This window comes from Macrobrachium rosenbergii, chromosome 7 (assembly GCF_040412425.1).
Source record: "Macrobrachium rosenbergii isolate ZJJX-2024 chromosome 7, ASM4041242v1, whole genome shotgun sequence".
Classification (NCBI taxonomy): Eukaryota; Metazoa; Arthropoda; class Malacostraca; order Decapoda; family Palaemonidae; genus Macrobrachium; species Macrobrachium rosenbergii.
The window spans coordinates 27,331,060-27,353,018 of NC_089747.1; the positions used below are offsets into that span (position 1 = coordinate 27,331,060).

Below are 21,959 nucleotides of genomic sequence, written 5' to 3' on the forward strand. Positions count from 1 at the left end.
ATATCATTCCCGTACAGTATTTTTCTTTTCACTCATACCAGAAAATGAAAAGGATATCATTCCCTTACAGTATTTTTCTTTTCACTCATACCAGAAAATGAAAAGTGTAACATATTTCATAGTGATGTTATAATATTGCTTACTAATGGTAATTTATCCCTTTCTGCCTCAGTTGTTCTTTCACTGTGTCAGTAATTTTTGGGCTGCTGTTGGGCTTGTATCCCTATGGTTGTAGAAGCCACCTCTGGATAACTTCTTTGGATGGTGACTCTGGCTTTCTACTTGTTTTTGGCTTGGAATGTGAATACAATGGGGAGTGCTAGTTCCCCATGAGAGAAAGTGAATAACAAAGATGTAATGAGTGTAACAGTGTGTTGTTTTTGCAGGGGTCTGGTTTGCTCTTGGTATTTTCCCTATGTTGAGTGTTTTTTTTTTTGGTCACCTTCCTGATGGAAGAATTTTGGGCCTAAGGAGAGGAAGTCCAAGAAGGTCTTGGCAGTGTTGGTGAGAGGTAATACTTCTCCTTTCACACTTCCACCCCTTCATGGATATACTCCTTTGGTGACCCCTGTTTCACCTGCTGAGACCATTCCTTCTCTCTTTAAATCTTCAACTGAAAACCCTTATGGACAGAGTCAACAGACTATAAACCAGGTGGGCTCCAAATGGAAATCAGCCTGCAGAGAGGGACAAGTAGAGAGGGACAAGTGATCGGAAAAGGTGATAGATAAATAAGTTTGCAGGAATAGGAAATAAAACCAATATATCAGAATTCATGAGACATGAGCAGAAACCAGGAATGAATATCTCCTTGCTTAACCTTCACAGTCTGGGCTACATATATATTAAACACACCCCTCAACTGGGCTAAATTTAAGGATGGCCAATATAAAAAAAAAACACATCAATGGAAAGAAGATATGCTTATACACAGGGTATAAGAAAAAAAATTCATACAAATTTTCTGTGCCTTCTGGGGGGAAGTTGGAAGTGAATGTTCCCAACCCAGTGCGGGGCCTGTTTTCCAAAGGTCAGTCATAAAAATATGCTAATTTTACCAAGTTATAAGTGGTTTTCTAATATTTTTTTTATTTTGTAAAATTATAATTACAGCTTACACAGTGTCATAACAGATAAGAACTAAAATCAGTAATAGATTTTGAGTATATTTATTTTAAAATATTTAGGAAATGTCCTGGGATTGGGAGCTGCAGCATATTCCCCCATGTCATCTCAAGTCAAACTGATAATCTTCTATCCTCTACTGAGCTACACTGGCCTATCCATTCCCCGCCAAACAATACTTAGCCTCTCAAAAGTGATAAACAGAATGACATTTCAGTAACGATGGTGCTTTTAAGCCAGTCACTGTTGTGAAAGCTCCTATGCCAATAAGGGCCCTCCCAGTCCTTGCATGGAAATGCTTACTCTGGCCTACCTATTTCAGTTTGCCCATGATGTACACAGCATTGCCATTACCTCTTTGTGCCTGCAACCATCCAGGTGTGTTTGTTTTAATTTTATGTATTGTATATATATTTTATATATACTACAGTATATTATGGTGCTGGGAACCCTCTGGTGAATTTTGAGTTTCGGACAAGGTAAAACAAATAAATGAGTGATTGAAGGGCCTGAATTTTTCAGATAGTGGTAGCTCTCAACACTAAGACTGTTTTCATCTTGGCTCTGGCATTGGTAAAGATGGTGGGGGAGTTGCATGGCATGTCATATCTCATTTGGCCCTTGAAGTGTTAGGGATCTCTTTCATTCTGCTTTGTTCATAAGTTTGTAACACAGGCAGTCCCCGGTTAACGGCGATCCGGTTTTATGGGGCTTGTCTAGCGACGAAAATCGGCAATTTTCGGCGCCGAAAATCGCTGATTTCCGCTTATCGGCGCTGATAATTGGGTACTGGCGCCAGTACACACCTAACAGAGGCACTGATAACTGAAAATCGGTGCTCCGAAACTTGCAGAAAAGGCTCTGAAAATCGCCAATTTTCGGTTAGCAGTGATTTTCGGTTATCATCACACCCTCAGAAATGGAACCCCACCGATAACCGGGGACTGCCTGTAAAGGCTTTGAACCCATTTGTTTCAGACGAGATTTAAGAGTTTCTTGATTCCCTCCCTTCAAAACTGTTGTTGGAGACCTGGACAAGATGCCTCTTTGCCTGGTCTTTGTCATAAAGTACTACCTGAAGAGGCTGGAGTATAGCAGCTTTTCATTAGTACTGGTATGCATAAGAAGGTGTCCAAGAATACCCTTTCTTTCTGGCTTCATGAAGTTATTAATTAGGCATATGACTCTTCTTAGGAGGAGACTGGGCTCCTTCCCCACTAGAGGATGTTGTGCAGTTGGAACTTCAAAAGTTTTAGCAAAGTTGCAACACATTACTACCCTGAAACAATTCTTCTTGTATCTTAATAATTTTGCTTACTTTTTTATGTATTCAATTTTTTTTTTAAACTTATCCTTTCTCTATGTATTTCCTATTACTTCTTTCAAATGAATGCCATATACTTTGGAAGTTTGAATTTCAAGTCAGTGGCCCCTGTGGGCTTGTTCCATATGAATAGGGTTAATGTTCTGAATAATAATGATAATATACAGAGAGCACATGAAGTCAAGGACATGGACCTATCACTTGCTTTTTGGAAGAACTTCATGGTGTTTCAGAGAATGATGGTATGGGTCTGGCATAGACAGACTACTTTTACCTCATTCTTCCTGAGGGTTATTGCCTACAAGTCCTTTGACACCTTTTCCTTAGGACCTGTGGTATTTGCTCAACAGTTTAGTCACCTGAACTCCAGTCAGACAGAGAAGGATATCTTTTGAATACCCAAGTCTGGAATAAGTCTGGAGGTATTACTGTTGTCTATTATATACCACCTGAAATCAATTCTGATTTGGACTAAAATGTGCAGACTTACCACAACTGCATTTGGGCCTCAATATGCTTCACATCACTGTCTTTAAGGTAAGATTAATTAAATTTACTGTACGTTATCTAATACAGGTTGGTATTTTGAATGGTGTATATTATATTGAATGCACTATTGTTTACATTTTTTCATATTCAGGGTAGGATTTTGTGCTGTATGTAATTATTTTTTAGTGTGTTATGTGTGCATGTCTATGCACTCTCAAGCATCCCATTATGAAACACAGTGTATGCACTTGCACATCTCCCCTTTCTCTGGTATTTTTTATTGACATCTTATATATTTCATGTTTTCAGTAGTGTACTTGATACAGTGTTACTTAAGTATATTTTTAAGTTTGTTTGTGGGCATATATATATGTATGTGTATGCAGTGTGCAAACACATAGAAGTATGTGGTTTACTCAAAATTACATTACAGCAGTCAGTACTGTACCTGCAGTCATTACTGTACTACTTTAAGTAACTGTCAGTAAAAATACTCTACTTTAAAGAGAGAGAGAGAGAGAGAGAGATCACTTCATGTTTCATAGCATATGTAAAATGGAACAAAAATTGCGTATAGTCATATTTTTTTATGGATTGTGTGAGTTCTGTGTTTTCTGTGTGTCCTATTTGTTAGTCAGTTCTGTACAGTACTGTATTGTATGGATTTTCAGAAGCAATTAAGTTTACAGAGTATCTGTGAAATTGAATTAAAAGCAAATTAATAATTTAAACTGAATGATAGTCATGATAGGCTGTTAGTAGTTTGTATTGAATTGCTGTCTATTATAAGCTATGTGAGTTGGCTGCAGAGTATTATATAGGCTGCATGTAAATCTTCATTACTTAAAGGATTTTGATACTTATTATGAGGGCAGACCCCCCCCCAACTGTCCAACAAGTTGAGGTACCAACTTAGTGTGTAAACACATACACACCATATTAGATATGGGCTTGTATATGTTTTGTGTGTGTGTGTGATTCAAAGACCAAAAGCTGGTTAAATGTCTCTTTGGAGAATAAAGTACTATACACCTTAAATGTATATTTTTTCTGATGAAATTCAGTAATCTGAGATAGCATTGAAATTTATGATGCACAACTGTGGGGACTTGAGTTGCCCTATTCCATGCACTAATAGAACTTGGCTGTTTATGTCAGTTGTAAATAGCAGTTTAAAAATCTGGCTTTTCATAGCATAAGAATTTCTTATTACTTCATCTAGAAGCTTTACTCTCCCATACATTTACAATAATTATAAAGCTTATTTTTGCTCTTTGGAGATTATAAAATGTCCTTTTGATGTTACATACAAGCAGGATTAAAACTACTCTCAATCCAATAAAGTTTTATTAACTAATTGCAGATACTTTTAATCTTACTTCTTGAAGTATTTTATCACTATCATGGTTAGGAGCTATTGTTTTAAAGTATACCAGATAGTTAATCATCTGAAACTATGAAACATATCACCCCGAGATGAAAGCAGTAAAAGCACACCTGTCCTAGAATCTCAAATTGTGCTATATTGGGGTTTGTTAATTTGAGGCTTTAGTGTACTATCACTGTATTCATGAGCATCGTAGATTGGAATGTGGTGACTTTTATTTATTACCATCAGGCAGAAAAATGAGACTGCTGTGTTCTGGATTCATGAAGTGATCCAGCTTGTTTATGAGCTGTTTGGTAGTTGAATTTATCTTATTACCTGGTTGAGAGCATTGCCCATCATCACCTTGATGAGGAAATTCTCAGTAACACATATGTAAGGGGAGGTGTTTGATACCACCACTACCACCTCTGACCACAAGATTGTCACCCACAAGTTCTGTGACACTTCCTTAGGACTTGTGGCTGCTCAGTACTTTGCAAATCTTCATGAGTTCCATTGAATAGCAAAACTTACTGTTGTTCATACGTGGAACAAACCTGGGTCTTAACATTAGGATAAATCTTCTGGTGCTAGCTGGAAACTAGTAGAAATAAAAACAAGAACTGTTTATGCAAGGAGTTGGTGGCATCTGGCATCTGGCATCTGTCACGGAGATGAGATGGGAAGCGGCCAGCAATCTGATGTCAACCCCGTGAAGTCTCAGTTTTCTTCTTACCACCATTGAGAGAGGTTGTTTATTTCTCTCCTTCCTCTCCATAGCCGGTTGTTTTTGCCTTTGTCTATCGTTTTTTTTTGTGATCAGTATGTGTTTGGAGTGCGTGTGTTTTGGTTTTTATCATGCAATCCCAAAACCCAGCTAAAAGTTCCCATAAGCCTCAGAAAATGTCCTTGTGTAAGCTCCTATCCTTGCTCGCATTATATGGCTTCCTTTGAGACTGACCCCCATTCAACTTGTAGTAGTTGCAGATTGAATGATTGTAATGTGACTAACCCTTGCCGTGACTGTGTTCTTGGCCTCCTGTGCAGTGGAAGAGATTTGCCATGAAGCAGTTGCACTAGAGGAAGTCAGAGAACTTACTGTTTAGGTCCACATGTGGATTAAGGTCTGAATGGTAGAGTGCAGTTCTCTCAAACCAAAATTGGACACAGGGCCCCATCAGCCTCAAGTAGGCTGTACAGTATAGGTTGCAGAAATCACCCTTCTCATGCTCACATACATGATTGAGAAGATGGCAATTCAAGGTGGTAGGAGCAACTACTATCATGCTCTTGGACAATACCCCCCCATCTGAGGAGTGTCTACATAGAAAAGACGAGAGTTTTTATCCTCGTAGGAACAGAGCACAATTCTTAAAGATATATTTCAAGTTTCGTAAATCTGAAAAAAAGTCTTTTACCATACACGCACTTCATAACCATCCCTGCATCCTTGCTACTGAATGAAAAAGTAAGGACTGACAGCTAAGTGAATGGGTGTACTTTCACCCCGTGGCCCACCCACTGCTAATTAACTGACTGGTTACCAAGCTTCAGTAACCAAACAAAGTTGCTCCAAAAGTTAAGCAATATGAAAGACTTCTTGGAATTCGTTTGTATGTTAAGACAAATTGAATTTATTTTAACCAACAAAGCCCTCTTAATGCCTCTATTTACACTTTTGGATACGCTCATTCTTGTAAACATTGAATTCAAATGAAGAGACTCTAGGTGGGATTTGAACCTACTCATTAGACTAAAGTGAATTGGGTATTACATAGGAATGGGATCATAGCAAAATCCACTGCTCTTTGCAGCTAAGCCCAGCCCACTGCATGCCAGTGATTGGCTAGCTCTTGAAAGGGGAATGATGTCACACTAATTAACAGTCCATATGATTACCAGTACGGGTTTGACTCCGTTTGGTAATGTTGATCTCTGGGCATGAATGATGACACCACGGACTTGAGTTCCCAGAATTGTGAAGTCTGCAATTGATATCTCCAATAAAAAGATACATTAAGTTATATAATATCATTATGAAGATCTTGGATCATTTTGTTTGTGCATCTTTTTTTTTCGTTTGATCATGTGCAACCTAAATACACAAGCATCTTGCTTTTTTTTTTTAATTGATGTTGGACTACATAAGCGATCCTGCATGTCAAATGTTAATATCATTGTGAGATTAGGCCTGCATATCAAGCTCATATTTTGAGGCAATGACAGGGCATAGGCCTACACGTCAATTTCTTATATTTTGAGGCAATGACAGGGCATAGGCCTAAATGTCAAATTCTTAAATTTTGAGACAATGACAAAGCATAGGCCTACACCCCAGGTTCTTATTATAAATACTTTTCTACCCCTATCTGTTCGAAATAGAGTAGCTTGTAATTAATACAGTATAGTAGCTCCAATCCCACGATATATAATGCATATGTTGACGTGTACAGTACAAGTATAAGCATGTGCATATACACATACATGTGTGCGTGCTTCAATGGCCATAGCAAATGTAAAGCCACTTATACCACAGAGAATAAAAGTAAAATTTGTGAGCATGTAATCGATGGCACACACAGACCAATCACAGGGCTCTCTCGGCTTTACACACAACTATCGAGTAGCCCATGAATCATTTGATTTTTGGGGCATTCATGTATATTACCCTGTTGGACAAAGGATACATAAGAGTCAGTAAATTCTCTCTCTCTCTCTCTCTCTCTCTCTCTCTCTCTCTCTCTCTCTCTCTCTCTCTCTCTCTCTCTCTCTCTCTCTCTCTCTCTCTCTCTCACTGTTGTTAGGAGAATATTCTAGCATAGACTATTCATAAAGATCTCAATTACTTTTAATTAAAACAAATGACTAAATTTCAACTAACAGTACTGTAGTAGGTAGAGAATTCTTTACACTAGCATTTTATGAAATGTTAGGTCAGCATATGAAAAGTTTTCAAAGGCACTACAAGCACCATAAAAGCAACAACAAAAACAAGAATAATCACAACAAGAACCACAATAAAACGGCTGAATATAAGATAGGCCTATAATCCAAAATGTAATAAGCTGCGTAAACCGACAAAAAGACATAGGACAGTATAGGTCTACGTCATTTTTTATGATCCTGTTATTCGAAAGAAGACAATGTCCTTGAAGAAAATTCTCAGCAAATTATATCCAGTATGACGTGTATAGCCTATCATACTGTAACTTTAAGTTAAACATAGGCATACAGTATTCTGGTTTTGTAGAGTGCAGTCACTGCTTATCATCCCACTGAATGTGTAAATGATTGCAGTGAAATTGATTTTATGAATATTAAAATGTAGTAAAATTTCCTAAAATCAATATAAAATACCAATCTGCATAGCCCTGAGACAGTCTTTGTGTTTTAATTTAAAATGGTGAACATGCTTGTCAATATCAGACTGTTATCATTTTCCTGTGATTCAAGTGCACTGATTTGAACGCAGACATTCCCTGTTTCACCTCCATGGTCAGGTGAACCTCACTTACGGAAAACAACTTTGCAGCATCGCGGAACACTCCTGACTTCATTCATATTTTCCCATTTTTTTTTTACATTTTTAGGGAGATGTGTATTATGAATTTATTTCAGGGGATAATTTAATGTTTCATTTTGGTAATCAGCAGATATTATTTTAGTTCGGTAAAACCACATTTGCTAAATTAATGAAGATGAAAAGAACCACAGATTAACCAACTTTTTGAAACCATTGCCAACCAATCAGGTTCAAGGAATGGTCGTGATGTAGGCAGTGGGCGGGGGCTTAGCTGCAAAGAGCGATGGGTTTTGCTATAACAGACTCATTATTGTTATTATTACTGTATTATTATTATACTGTATAGTTATTATTATTACTGTATTATTATTATTTTCAGGGACCTTAAGCCTCCAAATCTTCTCCTAACCAAAGGTGCAAAAGTCCTGAAACTCTGTGATTTTGGAACTGCATGTGAACTGAGTACCATAATGTCTGACAACCGGGGATCAGCAGCTTGGATGGCTCCTGAGGTTTTTGAAGGTTTGTTTAGTGTTCTGTTCAATTTTTCACTGGCTTTTAATAAATTTTTATATTGTGAATGAAGGAATTTTGTTATGTCATAGCCACTGTTTCATCCTCAAAGGAGTTACCCTTATCGTCCCACCATGCTCCACAAGACAGATCAGCTAATATCAATAATTCCCTCATAGCTGGCCAGACCAGAAAAAGTGCCTATTGGCACAGTGATTAAAGTATAAAAGGACTAGGGTAGGAAGGCTCTTTACCCAGGCACAGCGACTATCAGAGGGATTACTATTAGGCCTGTGCTTGTGTAAACAAGCATTTATTGGCTCCAAAACTTTTTTCCCTTTGTGGTGACTTATCGCCAAGATATTGCAACTATTTTCTGAGGAAAGGTGGTATACATACAGTAGTGTTAAGCTCCCTGTGAATGATTGTTTGAGTAAATCTTTCATTTGATGCAAAATTAGGAAATTTGTTCTGATCAGGGTACCCCCCAGGCATAGAGTTATTGTAAGGTCAGTGGGATAAGTGTTCTTGCTTCCGAATAGCTGTAGGCTCCCTTTTGAAATGGCAATAAATTAGATGTTTAATTTATAATTCATTAATTTGATGCTTTATCACTCTTAGTATTTAATTTTTGCTTTATCACTCTTAGTATTTAATTTTTGCTCAGTTTGGAAGTAGTGGTATCATAGCCTAAAATTTCATTCTCTCTCTCTTAGTAAGGTTGTTACCTGGACTTGCAGAGTTTCCCATATACATGTATCCTCATTGTTTCTTTGTTATCCAAGTGCTTTTATCTCCTAACTCCCTAGTTGAATTTCAGTCTAAGAGTGATTCCCAGTTAGTGTTCTGCAGACCATTATCAGGGCCTCTGCAAGAAATCATGAGATAATTATGTATTACAAATGGCAGTGATTAGGTAAGGGCTTTCTCTTTGACACAGTTGGTACAGGATGATGGGAACAGATTTAGAGGTTAAAGAAAACTCTTATCCACCTATCCTAATTTATTAACCTTAATACTACAACAGCTATCAAAAGAACCTTAACCTAATTCATAAATGTTAATACTACAATAACCATCAAAAAGAACCTTGAGCTAATTCATCAGTCTTAATCTATGACCATCAAAAAGAACCTTGACCTAATTCATCAGTCTTAATCTACAACGACGATCAAAACACCTTAACCTAATTCAGCAATCTTAATCTACAATGACTGCCAAAAAGAACCTTAACCTAATTCATCAATCTTAATCTACAACGACCACCAAAACGAACCTGAACCTAATTCATCAATCTTAATCTACAACAACCACCAAAAAGAACCTGAACCTAATTAATAAATCGTAGTGTACAACGACCTTTAAAAAATACCTTAACCTAATTAATCAGTCTTAATCTACAATGACCTGTGATGGTTTTCAAAGAATCAATTAATCCTTGCTGTCAATAAATCAGGAAAGCCAATGCTATATTCTTTACTTTCATAGCTTTTCACTGTCAACATCAACTTCTCCAGTAACCTTTTCACTTCCTTGATTCACCTCAGACTTCTCAGTTTTGCTCTTTTCCTGACACCATGTTTGAGGTGATTTCTCCTTTTCCACATGCTATACTTAAGGCTTCCAATTGAACCAAGAGCCCATCAAACAAAAGTTTGATGGGCTCTCAACAGCAGCCTGACCAAGTGTTTTTTGTTTCTGCAATCTGGCAGCTTCATGTTCTCTTCTTATGTTCTCACTCCTCTACCTTATCCCTTCCCCTGTTTGGAACTGCTTTTCTAATAGTCTCTTCCCTCAGAGTAACCTTGTGCTTTTATAGACCTCTTGCTCTGTGCTTAAGGTTACATCTGCAGGCTCACACAGTTCAGGTGAAGGGGAGCGGAGCGTATCTTAACCATATCTCTCTCAAGCAAACTGCAAGTAAAAAAAATAAAAATATAAAACTTACAGACATCAAGCATTTACAAAGAAAAACGTACATACAAACTAACCATAATGGCAAAAATAAAAATTCAGTCACACAAACCCACTTTCCAGATGCCACCACACTCCCCCCTTACTGAAATAAAGGAAATCTCATTTCTTTTTTTTCTTTTTTTTTTTCCCTCAAAATCCCTTTCTCACTACCCATTCATACCATTCGTACTCTGGAACTAGACCTTGACTTCGGGTCCATGGCCTCTCATTCACCACTTCTTCACTCACTTCTGCTGCAACTGCACTAGACTCACCTAGCCTTGGTTCCGAACCATTCACACCAACCTCATTCAAACTCTTGAGACTTACATCTGCTTCAACCCCACTAACACCTGAAATGGCTTCTATCATCTCTTCTATACTCTCATTTATTTACGTTATGCTCTGGCGCAAGCTCTCCAGGACTGCTAACTCTTTCTCACTCACGTTCACCCCCACACTCACTCTCTCAACACTTTCACTCAAAGGAAATTCACACACACTGTATGTACCATCTTTCTCGCTACTCCGTGTTTTTTCCAGTCCATCCAACTCTTGCATATCTTCTGCATTCCTTGAACTCACCAAGTTCACTTCTACATCCTTCTCAAATCCCTCAAAATCAATTACACCCTCATGAACACTACCACCAAACAACACTGCAAGGGTATTTTCACTCCTCATGTTTTCTGACTTCTCAAACCCCTCAAAATCAAACAACCCATCATGCGTACTCTCTCCAAACAATTAGCAAACATTCCCTTACTTTTTTTACTTCTCCATTTAGACCTTCTCTTGCATTCCACCAGCACTAGCTGTTTATCTCCCCAATTTATATCTTCTATTTCTTCACTCTCCTTTTCTTACTCACCACCATAAAAACCTCCTGAAATGGGGCTACTCCAGGACACATCATAGCTCTCAGACTCTGCCGATACCACTCCACATTTGACACTCCAAAACATCTAGTCCTCTTGCAAACTTCCTCAGTCACCTCCACCCTCAGTTCATTCACACCTCTAGGCACCTACACCATCAAACTTTCACTTACCAAATCACTCAATCCATACCACATACTCTCAGACATGGAGTCACCAGATACTCTGGTCTTATGTCTTTCATTTTCTCTTCTTTCCCTTCCCCAGGTAGTCTGGACATCAGTGTCTGCAATCACATTCCCTTTACGTGGGATATATTCTACCACACAATCAGTCACTCAAATCCTCTACTGTTCGTGCAATTCTAGCATCCACTCCCTTCATTTTCTGCAGATACACTAGGGGTTTATGGTCCGTACACACCCCATACCTCACTCCGTACAAAAATGGTTGCAATGCTTTCACACAAAATCGCCGCCAATTCTCACTTAGTAGTAGAATATTTTCGTTCTGCTGAACTAAACGCCTTACTTACATACGCTATCACTCTATTTCTTTAAGTTCTATTCACTGCCTGCTTCTGCATCAAACATCCACCCATCGACACTCCACTTGCATCCGTATGCACTTCTAACTTACTTACATCCACACTATAGTCAGGGTAAGCCAACGTTGCATCCTTCACCATTTCTTTCAATTTCTCAAACACTTTCACCATCCTTTCATCCCACCTCACAACTGTACTCTTCTTACAGCCTGTCCTTTCTGACAATGGCTTTGCATTCCCTGAACAATTTTCCACAAACTTCCTTCCAAACTAGATCAATCCCAAAAATCCAGGCAACTCTCGCACAGTCCTGGGTCGAGGGAAACTTCTCACTTTTTCTACAAACTTTTCTGCCTTTCGTACCCCAGACTCGCTCACCTTATGGCCTAAAAACTCCATCTCCTCCATGAACCACTTGCATTACTCACCTTGACTTTCACCCTCCAACTTCCTCTAACTTCTTCAGCACTGCTCACACCAATCTGTTGTGCTCTTCTGCAGTCTAACTTTTCACCAAAATGTCGTCAAGAAACACCAACACATTTTCATGGGGAAAACCACTCCGTATCACATTCATCGCTCTCTGAAATGTACTGGGGCATTAGCCAATCAAAACTGAGATTGCAGAACTGTTACTGGTTTTTCGTAGTCAAGAAAGCAGTTATCAGCCTACAATGTTCAGCTGCTGGCATCTGATAATACCCCCTTACCAGATCCATCTTGCTAAACACTTTCATCCCATGCATACTGTACACACATTCAGACACCACACACACAAGTAATCTTTCTTTCACTGTCACTTCATTTACTCTCTGATAATCGGTACACATCCACAGTCTCCCGTCAGGCTTTCTTACCGGCACAGGTGGACTATTCCAAGCACTCTTACTGGGTTCAATCACTCCTGTCCTTTCTAATTCTTCACACTGTTCTTCAGTCTCTCGCGTTACCGAGCCGTGAAATGTCGGGGTCTTTGGTAAATCGACGTGTCTTCCGTCAGTCGAATACAGAACTTAAGCAACCTAGCTATCCCAGAGTCCAATCACCTTGACTCAACACACCCTTTCTTTCCCACAACAACTCACACACCTGCTCTTTCTCTTTCTCACTCAACTTCTCATTCAATCTCACCTTTTCCCTAAGCTTTCTTTACACCACTCCTCTGACTTTTCCCCTTCAGTCATTACATCACATCCCTTAACGTGTTTATCATTACTCAAGTCAACCACACTTCTTAAACTTCCCAGTCTATCACCCAGATGTATGCCTCTCCACCTTTTCTTTTTGAAAATCCTCACACACCTTTACACACACCTTCGGATCCTTTACATCCATAATTCCATCAAACACGTGCGACCCGCCTTATCTCATAACACACACAGCTGCCATCCAGCACGAACATATCACCCAAACTTTCCGCTTCGACCCCAACATTCATTCTCCATCCCACTTTCACACTCCACACACTCCCCTAATCTCATGGCAATTTTACATCCTCCCTCACATACACCTCCACTCCAGAAACCATCTTCAAACTTACTTGTCCATCCTCCTCCACATACAACTTCACACTCATTTCACTCCCCATTCATATCTCTATCATTTCTCGGTCTGGGTACAACTTTTATCCTGTTTTTCTTCATAAATGCATACCCCAACAACATATCATACCTCTCATTCACTCTATCCATAACATAAGAATCATCCTCCTCCAACCTTACTCCTGCAACCATAACCAACTCCACAAACCTTGCACACACCTTTACCTCCAATCCTCCAATCCCTGTTACATATCCAGCACATTCCTCCCTCCGTGCTACATTTTCTTTTATTTTCTCATGTGCCTTTCTGAAAACCACATTTCTGCTACAACCAGTATAGATCAATCAACGTTTTCAATAACACCACATTCTGCTCTAACACACAAACAACATTCTACTGATTCCCCAAAACAGACATTCCCACTTACAAACCCTTCTTTCACATGCAACACATCTGTCCCTTCCATACCAGTGGACTCACCATGGTAAACTCCCTTCACACTTAGTTCCCCTGGGGTTGGGGTTTGCTATGGCAGACTTCCCTCACATGACCTTCCATTCCACATCCTTCACACTTACTCCGAGGGTTCTTACGTGCACTGGCAAAATGCCCACTCATTCCACAGTTTCCACAATGACTTCCACTTACTCCTACTCTTCTTCCACTCTGGCAGTCTCTCACTCGATGCTCCATCTTTCCACAGCCGAAACACTTCAACTCTTTTACTTGCGGACAGTTCACCAACATATGCCCTCCCTTTCCACAGCTGAAACACTCACCATTGACCCATCTTTAATCCGCTTTCACCTGCCCAGTCCTTCTAAACTTGTAACACTCCTTATCACTACTACTCTTTCCCATCTGACTTCCCCTCACATTCCCATTCACTGTACTTACACTCCTACTTGTAAGCCTCTCTTGGCTTCAGTTCCAACTCCTTTTCCCATTATTCCCCACATTCACTTGCACATTCTTTCTTCCTCTTTCCACCCAGTCTCTCTTACACTCCTCCAACAAGGCTCACACCGCACCTATCTCCTCACTCACCAAAGCGTCCTTATATGTCCTTCCATTTACCATCTCAGACCCAAAGTACATCTCCTTTGGTTCATCATCATCTACTCTTAGGTCTTCTAGGATCTCTAAAACATCCTCCCAATTTAAACTCTTCCCCGACCACTGCTTCTGATCTTTTTTCTTCTCATTCAAAATTACCCTCATCTTCTCTGGAATGGTGGCCAAGAACTTCTGCATGAGGTGTTCATTTTCTCAATTCCTTCCTCCCCATACTTCCTCCTGGCCAAAGCTTCTAACCTATGGGCATATAAGCCCACTTCCTCTCTGGCTTTCATCATGGACTCTTCAAACCTATCACCCTTCTTGCATGTACAGCACTTCCCTTCATTCTCTTCACCTTCCTAATCAATCTAGCCTTCATGGACTCATACCCTGGTTCACCCTCATACATACTTCTACAACACATCTTCAATTGCCCTCCTAAGAACTCTCCCAGCTGCTTCATCCACACACTATCGTTCTCGTCATATTTTTGCCTACAATACTTCTCATACTCATCAAATAACTCACATGTGTCCTCCTTTCCCGATGCAAAATTTCTCAATTCGGGGAACCTCCCTCAGGAACATCGTTTTGGCCTCTTTCACCTCTTCCCCACTGTTCTCACTATTGCTACTACCAATTTTGCTCCTCCAGTCATTCTCAACTTCCAAGTCCGGGCTATCCCTCCATATCAAGGAACTCTACTCCTCTTTCCTCACATCTCTCCCCTTTCATGTTCTCTTCTTCTTTCCCCTCTCTTTTCTTATTTTTCTCTTCCTCATCGCTTTCATTCACCTCACTCATACTATCCTCATCCATGGTGGGTACTCCCTTACTCTTACTTGTAACTCCTTACCTTTCTTAGAGGTTTTCTCCTTTGTAATTTTTGCCTCAGCATCCTCACTTCCTTTCACTTCCAGGTGACTGTCTCTTTTATCCAGGTATTATTGCACTGCCTGTCCATTTTATCCAAGGATTACTGTGCTGACTGTCCTTGTTATCCAGGTATTACTGTGATGACTGGCTATTTTTCCAGGTATTATTGTTCTGTCTGTCCCTTTTATCCAGGTATTACTGTGGTGACTGTCCATTTTATCCAAATATTACTGTGGCGACTGTCCCATTTATCCAGGTATTACTGTGATGGCTGTCCCATTTATCCAAGTATTACTGTGCTGACTGTCCCTTACCATTTATTCAGTTATTTCTGTGGTGCCTGTCCCATTTATCCAGGTATTACTTTGCTGACTGTTTCTTTTATCCAGGTGGTATTACTGTGGTGACTGACCCATTTATCCAGGTATTACTGTATTGCCTGTCCATTTTATCTAAGGATTACTGTGGTGACTGTCCCTTTTATCCAGGTATTATAGTGGTGACTGTCCCTTTTATCCAGGTATTACTGTGGTGACTGTCCAATTTATGTAGGTAATTACTGTGGTGACTGTCCATTTTATCCAAATATTATTGTGGCAACTGCCTTATTTGTCCAGGTATTACTGTGCTGACTGTCCCTTTTATCCAGGTGGTATTACTGTGCTGACTGTCCCTTTTATCCAGGTGGTATTACTGTGCTGACTGTCCCATTTATTAAGTTTTTGCTGTGGTGGCTGTCCCATTTACTCAGGTATTACTGTACTGCCTGTCCATTTTATCCAAGGATTACTGTGTTGACTGTCCCTTTTATGCAGGTATTACTGTGGTGGCCATCCATTTTATCCAGGTATTACTGTGGTGACTGTCCATTTTATGTAGATATTACTTTGGTGACTGCTCCATTTACCCCACTAAACCTAAATACACCCCCACCCCAGTAAAACTTAAACACTCCTCTGCTAAATCTACACACACCCCCAAGTAAACCTAAACATAAACCTTGATACAGAATTATTAATTACAGGAAAGAAAAGCATTTTCAGTAATATATTTCTATGGTATCAAGTACGTATAATTGGGTATGATAAACCCATAGAGTTTATGTACCACATAAGTTACAAAGGGAAGGGGGTACAAATTTGAAACCTACCCTGCTATCTAAGTTAGGCGTGGTGATGGCCATGTGCCAGATTTTGTCAAGATCAGTCAAACAATTACCACATTAATTACAAAGGTAAGGGGGAGGGGTTACAGGTTAGAAACCTACCCTATTATCTAAGTTGGGTTAAATGACGGCCATGTGCCAAATTTTTTCTAGATTGGTCAAGCGGCTACCCCATAAGTTACAAAGGGAACGGTCATGGGGAAACGGGAAGGGGTACTGGTTTGAAACCTACCCTAGTATCTAAGTTGGGTCAATTGATGTCCATGTGCCAAATTTTGTCTAGATAGTCAAGCAGTTACCACATACGTTACAAAGGGAAGGGGGAAGAGGGAGGGGAAGGAGGTGTGTTTGAAACCTACCTTATCATCTAAATTAGGTCAAGTAATGGCCACATGCCAAATTTTGTCTAGATCGGTCAAACGGTTACCACATAAGTTACAAAGGGTAGGGGGAAGGGGTATGGGTTTGAAACCTACCCTATTATCTTAATTAGGTCAAATGGTGGCCATGTGCCAAATTTTGTCTAGATTGGTCAAGCGGTTACCACATTAGTTACAAGGGAAAGTGGGTACAGGTTTGAAACCTACCATATTATGTAAGTTGGGTCAAATGATGGCTATGTGCCAAATTTTGTCGAGATCAGTCAAACAGTTACCACATAAGTTACAAAGGGAACGGGTATGGGTTTGAAACCTATGCTATTATCTTAATTGGGTCAAATGGTGGCCATGTGCCAAATTTTGTCTAGATCGGTCAAGTGATTACCACAATAGTTACAAAGGAAAGGGGAAGAGGATGCAGGTTTGAAACTTACCCTATTATCTAAGTTGGGTCAAATGGTGGCCACGTGCCAAATTTTGTCTAGATTGGTCAAACGGTTACCACATAAGTTACAAAGAGAAGGGGAAGAGGGTATGAATTTGAAACCTACCTTATTATGTTGAGTCAAATGATGGCCAGGTGACAAATTTTGTCTAGATTGGTCAAATGGTTACCACATAAGTTGCAAAGGAATGAGGTCTGGGTTTGAAACCTACCCTTTTACAGTATCTTAATTGGGTCAAATGATGGCCGTGTGCCAAATTTTGTCCAGATCGATCAAACAATTGCCACATTAGTTACAAAGGGAAGGGGAAGGGTTACGGGTTTGGAACCTACCCTATTATCTAAGTTGGGTCAATTGATGGCCACATGCCAAATTTTGTCCAGATCAGTCAAGCTGTTCGGATTTCTATAGCGTACTGACATACAAACATTCACTTTTTATGTAAGTAACTTACCAGGTAATTACATAGCTATTAGTTCCTACTTTTCACGGCAGCATAAGTTTTTAAATTTTGCGGTAGCGCTCTAGTGTTCTGGTGTAGGTAACTCACCCTGCCCACTTTCAGGGAAGAATAGGTACAACCTGGCTCAGGAGCTCAATTCGTTCCTGCCGTTCGTTGACTGAACATCAGTTGTTGGGTAGCTTTTGTTTTGGTTTGATTTTCACCGGTTGGTTGCAGGCATCGCAAACTTTTGGTGAAGTACACTGTTTATTTTGGTAGCACAAATCTATTTTAGCTTAGCTAGTATCCCAATTGTGACTGAATTTTGTCAGACTCTAGTGACCATAGTATTAGGTATTGCAGCAAGGGCTGCAAGACTAGACTGACATCTGCTAAATACGACACATACAGTTTGTGGTTCTTGTAGAGGACAAACTTGTTCTCCTGACCTTAATTGTGACGAGTGTAGGAATGGGATCGGGAGATGGAAAACTTTGAATTCTCATTTAGCAAGACTGCAAAAAAGACAGAGAGAAAGGCGTCTGCTAAAGCCGAAGTTAGGTTGTCTCATTCTCCTGAAGTACCTGTATCTTCAGCACCTGTGGCTACCTTTCCCCCTATTCCAAGCCCTCTTACTGTGCTGTTAACTCCATTATGTGGCTCCCTACCTTCCAAGCCCAGTGCCTTAGCCAGCCTTGAAGCCCGGGTAGATAAGAACTTTTAACGTTCTAGTGGATACCATGACCCAGCTTGGGGCTTCAGTTAAGATCCTGATGGATCAGATGAGTGCTAGTAGTGTTGATGCAAGTGTTGTGTCATCTGCAGGATTTGGAAGTTGCAGGGACGTGGTCACAGGAAGAAAGGAAGCTCCACATCAATGTGAGGGAGCTGAAAGCAGTACACCTGGCCCTCCGATATTTCACTTTAGTGATGTGCGACAAGATGGTCATGATCCACTCAGACAACATGACAGCGTTAGCCTACACCAAGAATCAGAAAGGCACACACTTTCTCTCTTGTGCCAAACGGCCAAAGATCTCTCATTTGGGCCCAGAACAACCACACCCAGATCATCACCTTATTCATTCAGTGCAAAATGAACGTCCTCTCGGAAAAGTTGAGTCGTCGCAAACAGGTCCTACCGATGGAATGTACACTGAATCCGCAGGTATGCACCATCGGCCTGTGGAAACAGTGGGGGAAGCTGTCAATAGACCTGTCTGTGAGGTCAAAAAATCACTGCCTTCCCCTGTATTGCTCGCCAGTCCCAGACCCTCTGGCATGGGCAACAAATGCAATGCTCGAGGACTGGTCCAACCTGGATGTGTATGCCTTCCCACCATTCAGCATGGTGAAGGAAGTCATCAACAAGTTTCAGCCTCACAGCAACTCTTCAATGACGCTCATGGCCTCGTTTTGGCCACAGAGGGAATGGTCCCCAGACCTTCTCAGAATGTTGGTGGGCTTACCAAGACTCCTATCACAGCGTCGAAATCTTTTCAGGCAACCTCATTTCCTCCACTTTCATCAAGGTTCACCCACTATCTCTCTGACAGGTTTGAGACTGTCAGGAAGCTTGTCAGATCAAAAGGATTTCCAAAAGCAACTGCAAAGGCTATTGCCTCCTGTAGGCGGCAACCCTCCTCCAACGTCTACCAGGCTAAGTGGTCAGTTTTCCGCAGCTGGTGTCAAAGACGCGGTATCTCGTCTTCTGAAACCACTAGTACTAATAGCCGACTTTTTAATCTTCCTGAAGTCTTCCCGAGAACTATAGATCCATGCTTAATTCAGTCTATAGGCACAGAGGCCTGGATCTTGCAATAAGTCATGATATTAGTGACTTATTTAAATCTTTTGATACTTTGAAAGATGACAAACCGACTTCTGTGCCTTGGAACTTGGATGTCGTACTTTGTTGGCTCTCAGGCCCTCCCTTCGAGCCGCTTCACTCATCATCCCTGAGAGACTTGACAAGGAAGATCCCCTTTTCAGTTGCCTTGGCCACAGCCAAAAGAATTAATGAATTACAAGCCTTGGACAAACAAGTTGGCTTTTCACAAGGGGATGTGATCTGCATTTTCATTAGGAATGAAACCCCATCCAATCCCTGGCCCCATTCATTATCTGTCAAGAACCTAACAAGTATCCTTGGCTTGACAGACCAGGAGAGAATTCTATGTCCGGTCAGAGCTCTTAAAGTGTTACCTTGGAAGAACTAAGAACATCAGAGGGCCTGCTTGTGACCTCTGATGTTCCGTAGAGAACCCATCTCGTTCTATGTCCAAGAATGAGTTGTCCTCCTTTGTTAGAGAAGTAATCTCTGAATCCCACATGGTATTCAGGAAGAGGAATTACCCTTATTGAAAGTTAAAGCCCACAAAGTCAGGGCAGTCGCCACTTCTCTGGCATTTAAACGCAATCTGTTGTTCTCCACTATACTTATGAAAACTGCAGTTCATTAGGTCCGTTCTCCGTGGCTGGCTTGGTACTTGGTTAGGAAGGATAGGAATATATCTTCTATTTCTCTATCTCCTCACCTTGGTTTTAGGTGATCTAGTTATGGGAAGCCTGGGGGTACTGTGTACCTGCAGTACCCATCAGTAGTTGTTTTTAATAGTTTGGTTTTAGTTATTTACGTGATGTGTAGGTAACAAAATTATTTGGTCGAATTTTTCTTGTATTGCACCCAGGGCAAGGGCATATCTCGGAGCACTCCTTGGTTGCAAGGCACCTACTAAGGTAGAGGCGACCCTCAGCTTTACTGCTGCGTCACTAGAGGTTGATGATGAGCACTGAACAGCGGCAGTACCTGTCTGCTGTAGTGCTCTCACCAGGTAAAGTTGCAACAGGCATTTACCAATGCTGGCTATCTATCTATTTCAAATTCATCTCCATTACTGAGTGTTTTTTAGTAGTTGGTGTCCATGTATCAGCAGTGTTATTACTTGGTAAGTTTTTACTTATATAAAAATGGCATTTTTATAATAAAATAAGGTTTTATATATACTTACAAGTAATTACATGATCGAAACCCTCCCCCTTCCCTTCTCATGGATGTAGGGCATGAACGAATTCAGCTCCTGAGCTGGGTTGTACCTATTTGTCCCTGAAAGTGGGGGGTAGTTACCTAAGCCAAAACAATAGAGCGCTACCATGAAATTTAAAAACTTATGCTGCCACGAAAAGTAGGAACTAATAGCAATGTAATTACTTAGTAAGTATATATAAAGCCTTATTTTATTAAAAAATGTCATTTTTATATTATATACAGTCATACTCCGAACTTATGCGAGGTTAGGTTCCAGAACCCCTCGCTCAGGGTGAATTTTCACGCAAGTTTGGCATGGTCTCTAAAAATGCTAATAAATGCGTATTTCTAAAGTTTAAACACTAAATATGACCCTAATCATGCTCCCAAATTAGTAAGTTAACTTTTAAATGAAATTAAAGTTACTGTGATTTCATTTAAAAGTTAGCTTAATACATTACCCTTAAAAAAGAGAAATAAATGGTTGACATAAAAATTGGGAGTTGGAAGAGAATTTGTCTCTCTCTCTCTCTCTCTCTCTCTCTCTCTCTCTCTCTCTCTCTCTCTCTCTCTCTCCCTTTCAACTGATCTATTTTTAGAAGTCATCTCAACCTCTTTTTAACAACTTCTTTACTCTGCGTCTCTTTCTCTTTGTTCTGAAATGCTTTTTCATGAACAAACAGTGCTTTATATTTTCACTAATACAACTCTTAGTTATTATGTCTATGGTTTGGAACATATGTGCAACACTAGCGCATTTACACTTCGTAGACGATACAGGTCAAATTAGATCAATTTAAACTAGCTACTGTACAGGTAAAGATGTACAGAGAATTAATAATTTGTAAAAATGTGTGAGCGCTAACTATGAACGAGAGAGAGAGAGAGAGAGAGAGAGAGAGAGAGAGAGAGAGAGAGAGAGAGAGAGAGAGAGAGAGAGAGAGATAAGGGTTGTTTTTACTCAAGAGAGTGAAATTATTTATCAGTTATTACGGAGACAGAGAATAACACACGAGAGAGAGAGAGAGATATTGTCCTTACTTGAAATATCAAGTTATATTATTTATGAATTATTACGGAGAGAGAGAGAGAGAGAGAGAGAGAGAGAGAGAGAGAGAAAGTTATTCTTACGCTAGATATCAAAAGATGGAAATTCAGGATTAAACTAACTTTTAAATGAAATTAAAGTTACTGTATTTTCATTTGAAAGTTAGCTTAATAAATTACCCTTAAAAAAAGAAATGGTTGACTTAAGAATATAGGAGTGTGTGACTGTCTCCCCCTTTCCACCGATGTA

General features: G+C 40.0%; 1 protein-coding gene across 1 annotated transcript in view; it reads left to right on the forward strand.

The window, feature by feature from the left end:
- The window catches only part of LOC136840252 (mitogen-activated protein kinase kinase kinase 7-like), a 388,562-nt gene that overhangs the window by 39,059 nt on the left and 327,544 nt on the right, over window positions 1–21,959 (forward strand). The window contains 1 exon segment of the mRNA XM_067106882.1: window positions 8,210–8,352. Coding sequence (XP_066962983.1) covers window positions 8,210–8,352 — 143 coding nt within the window.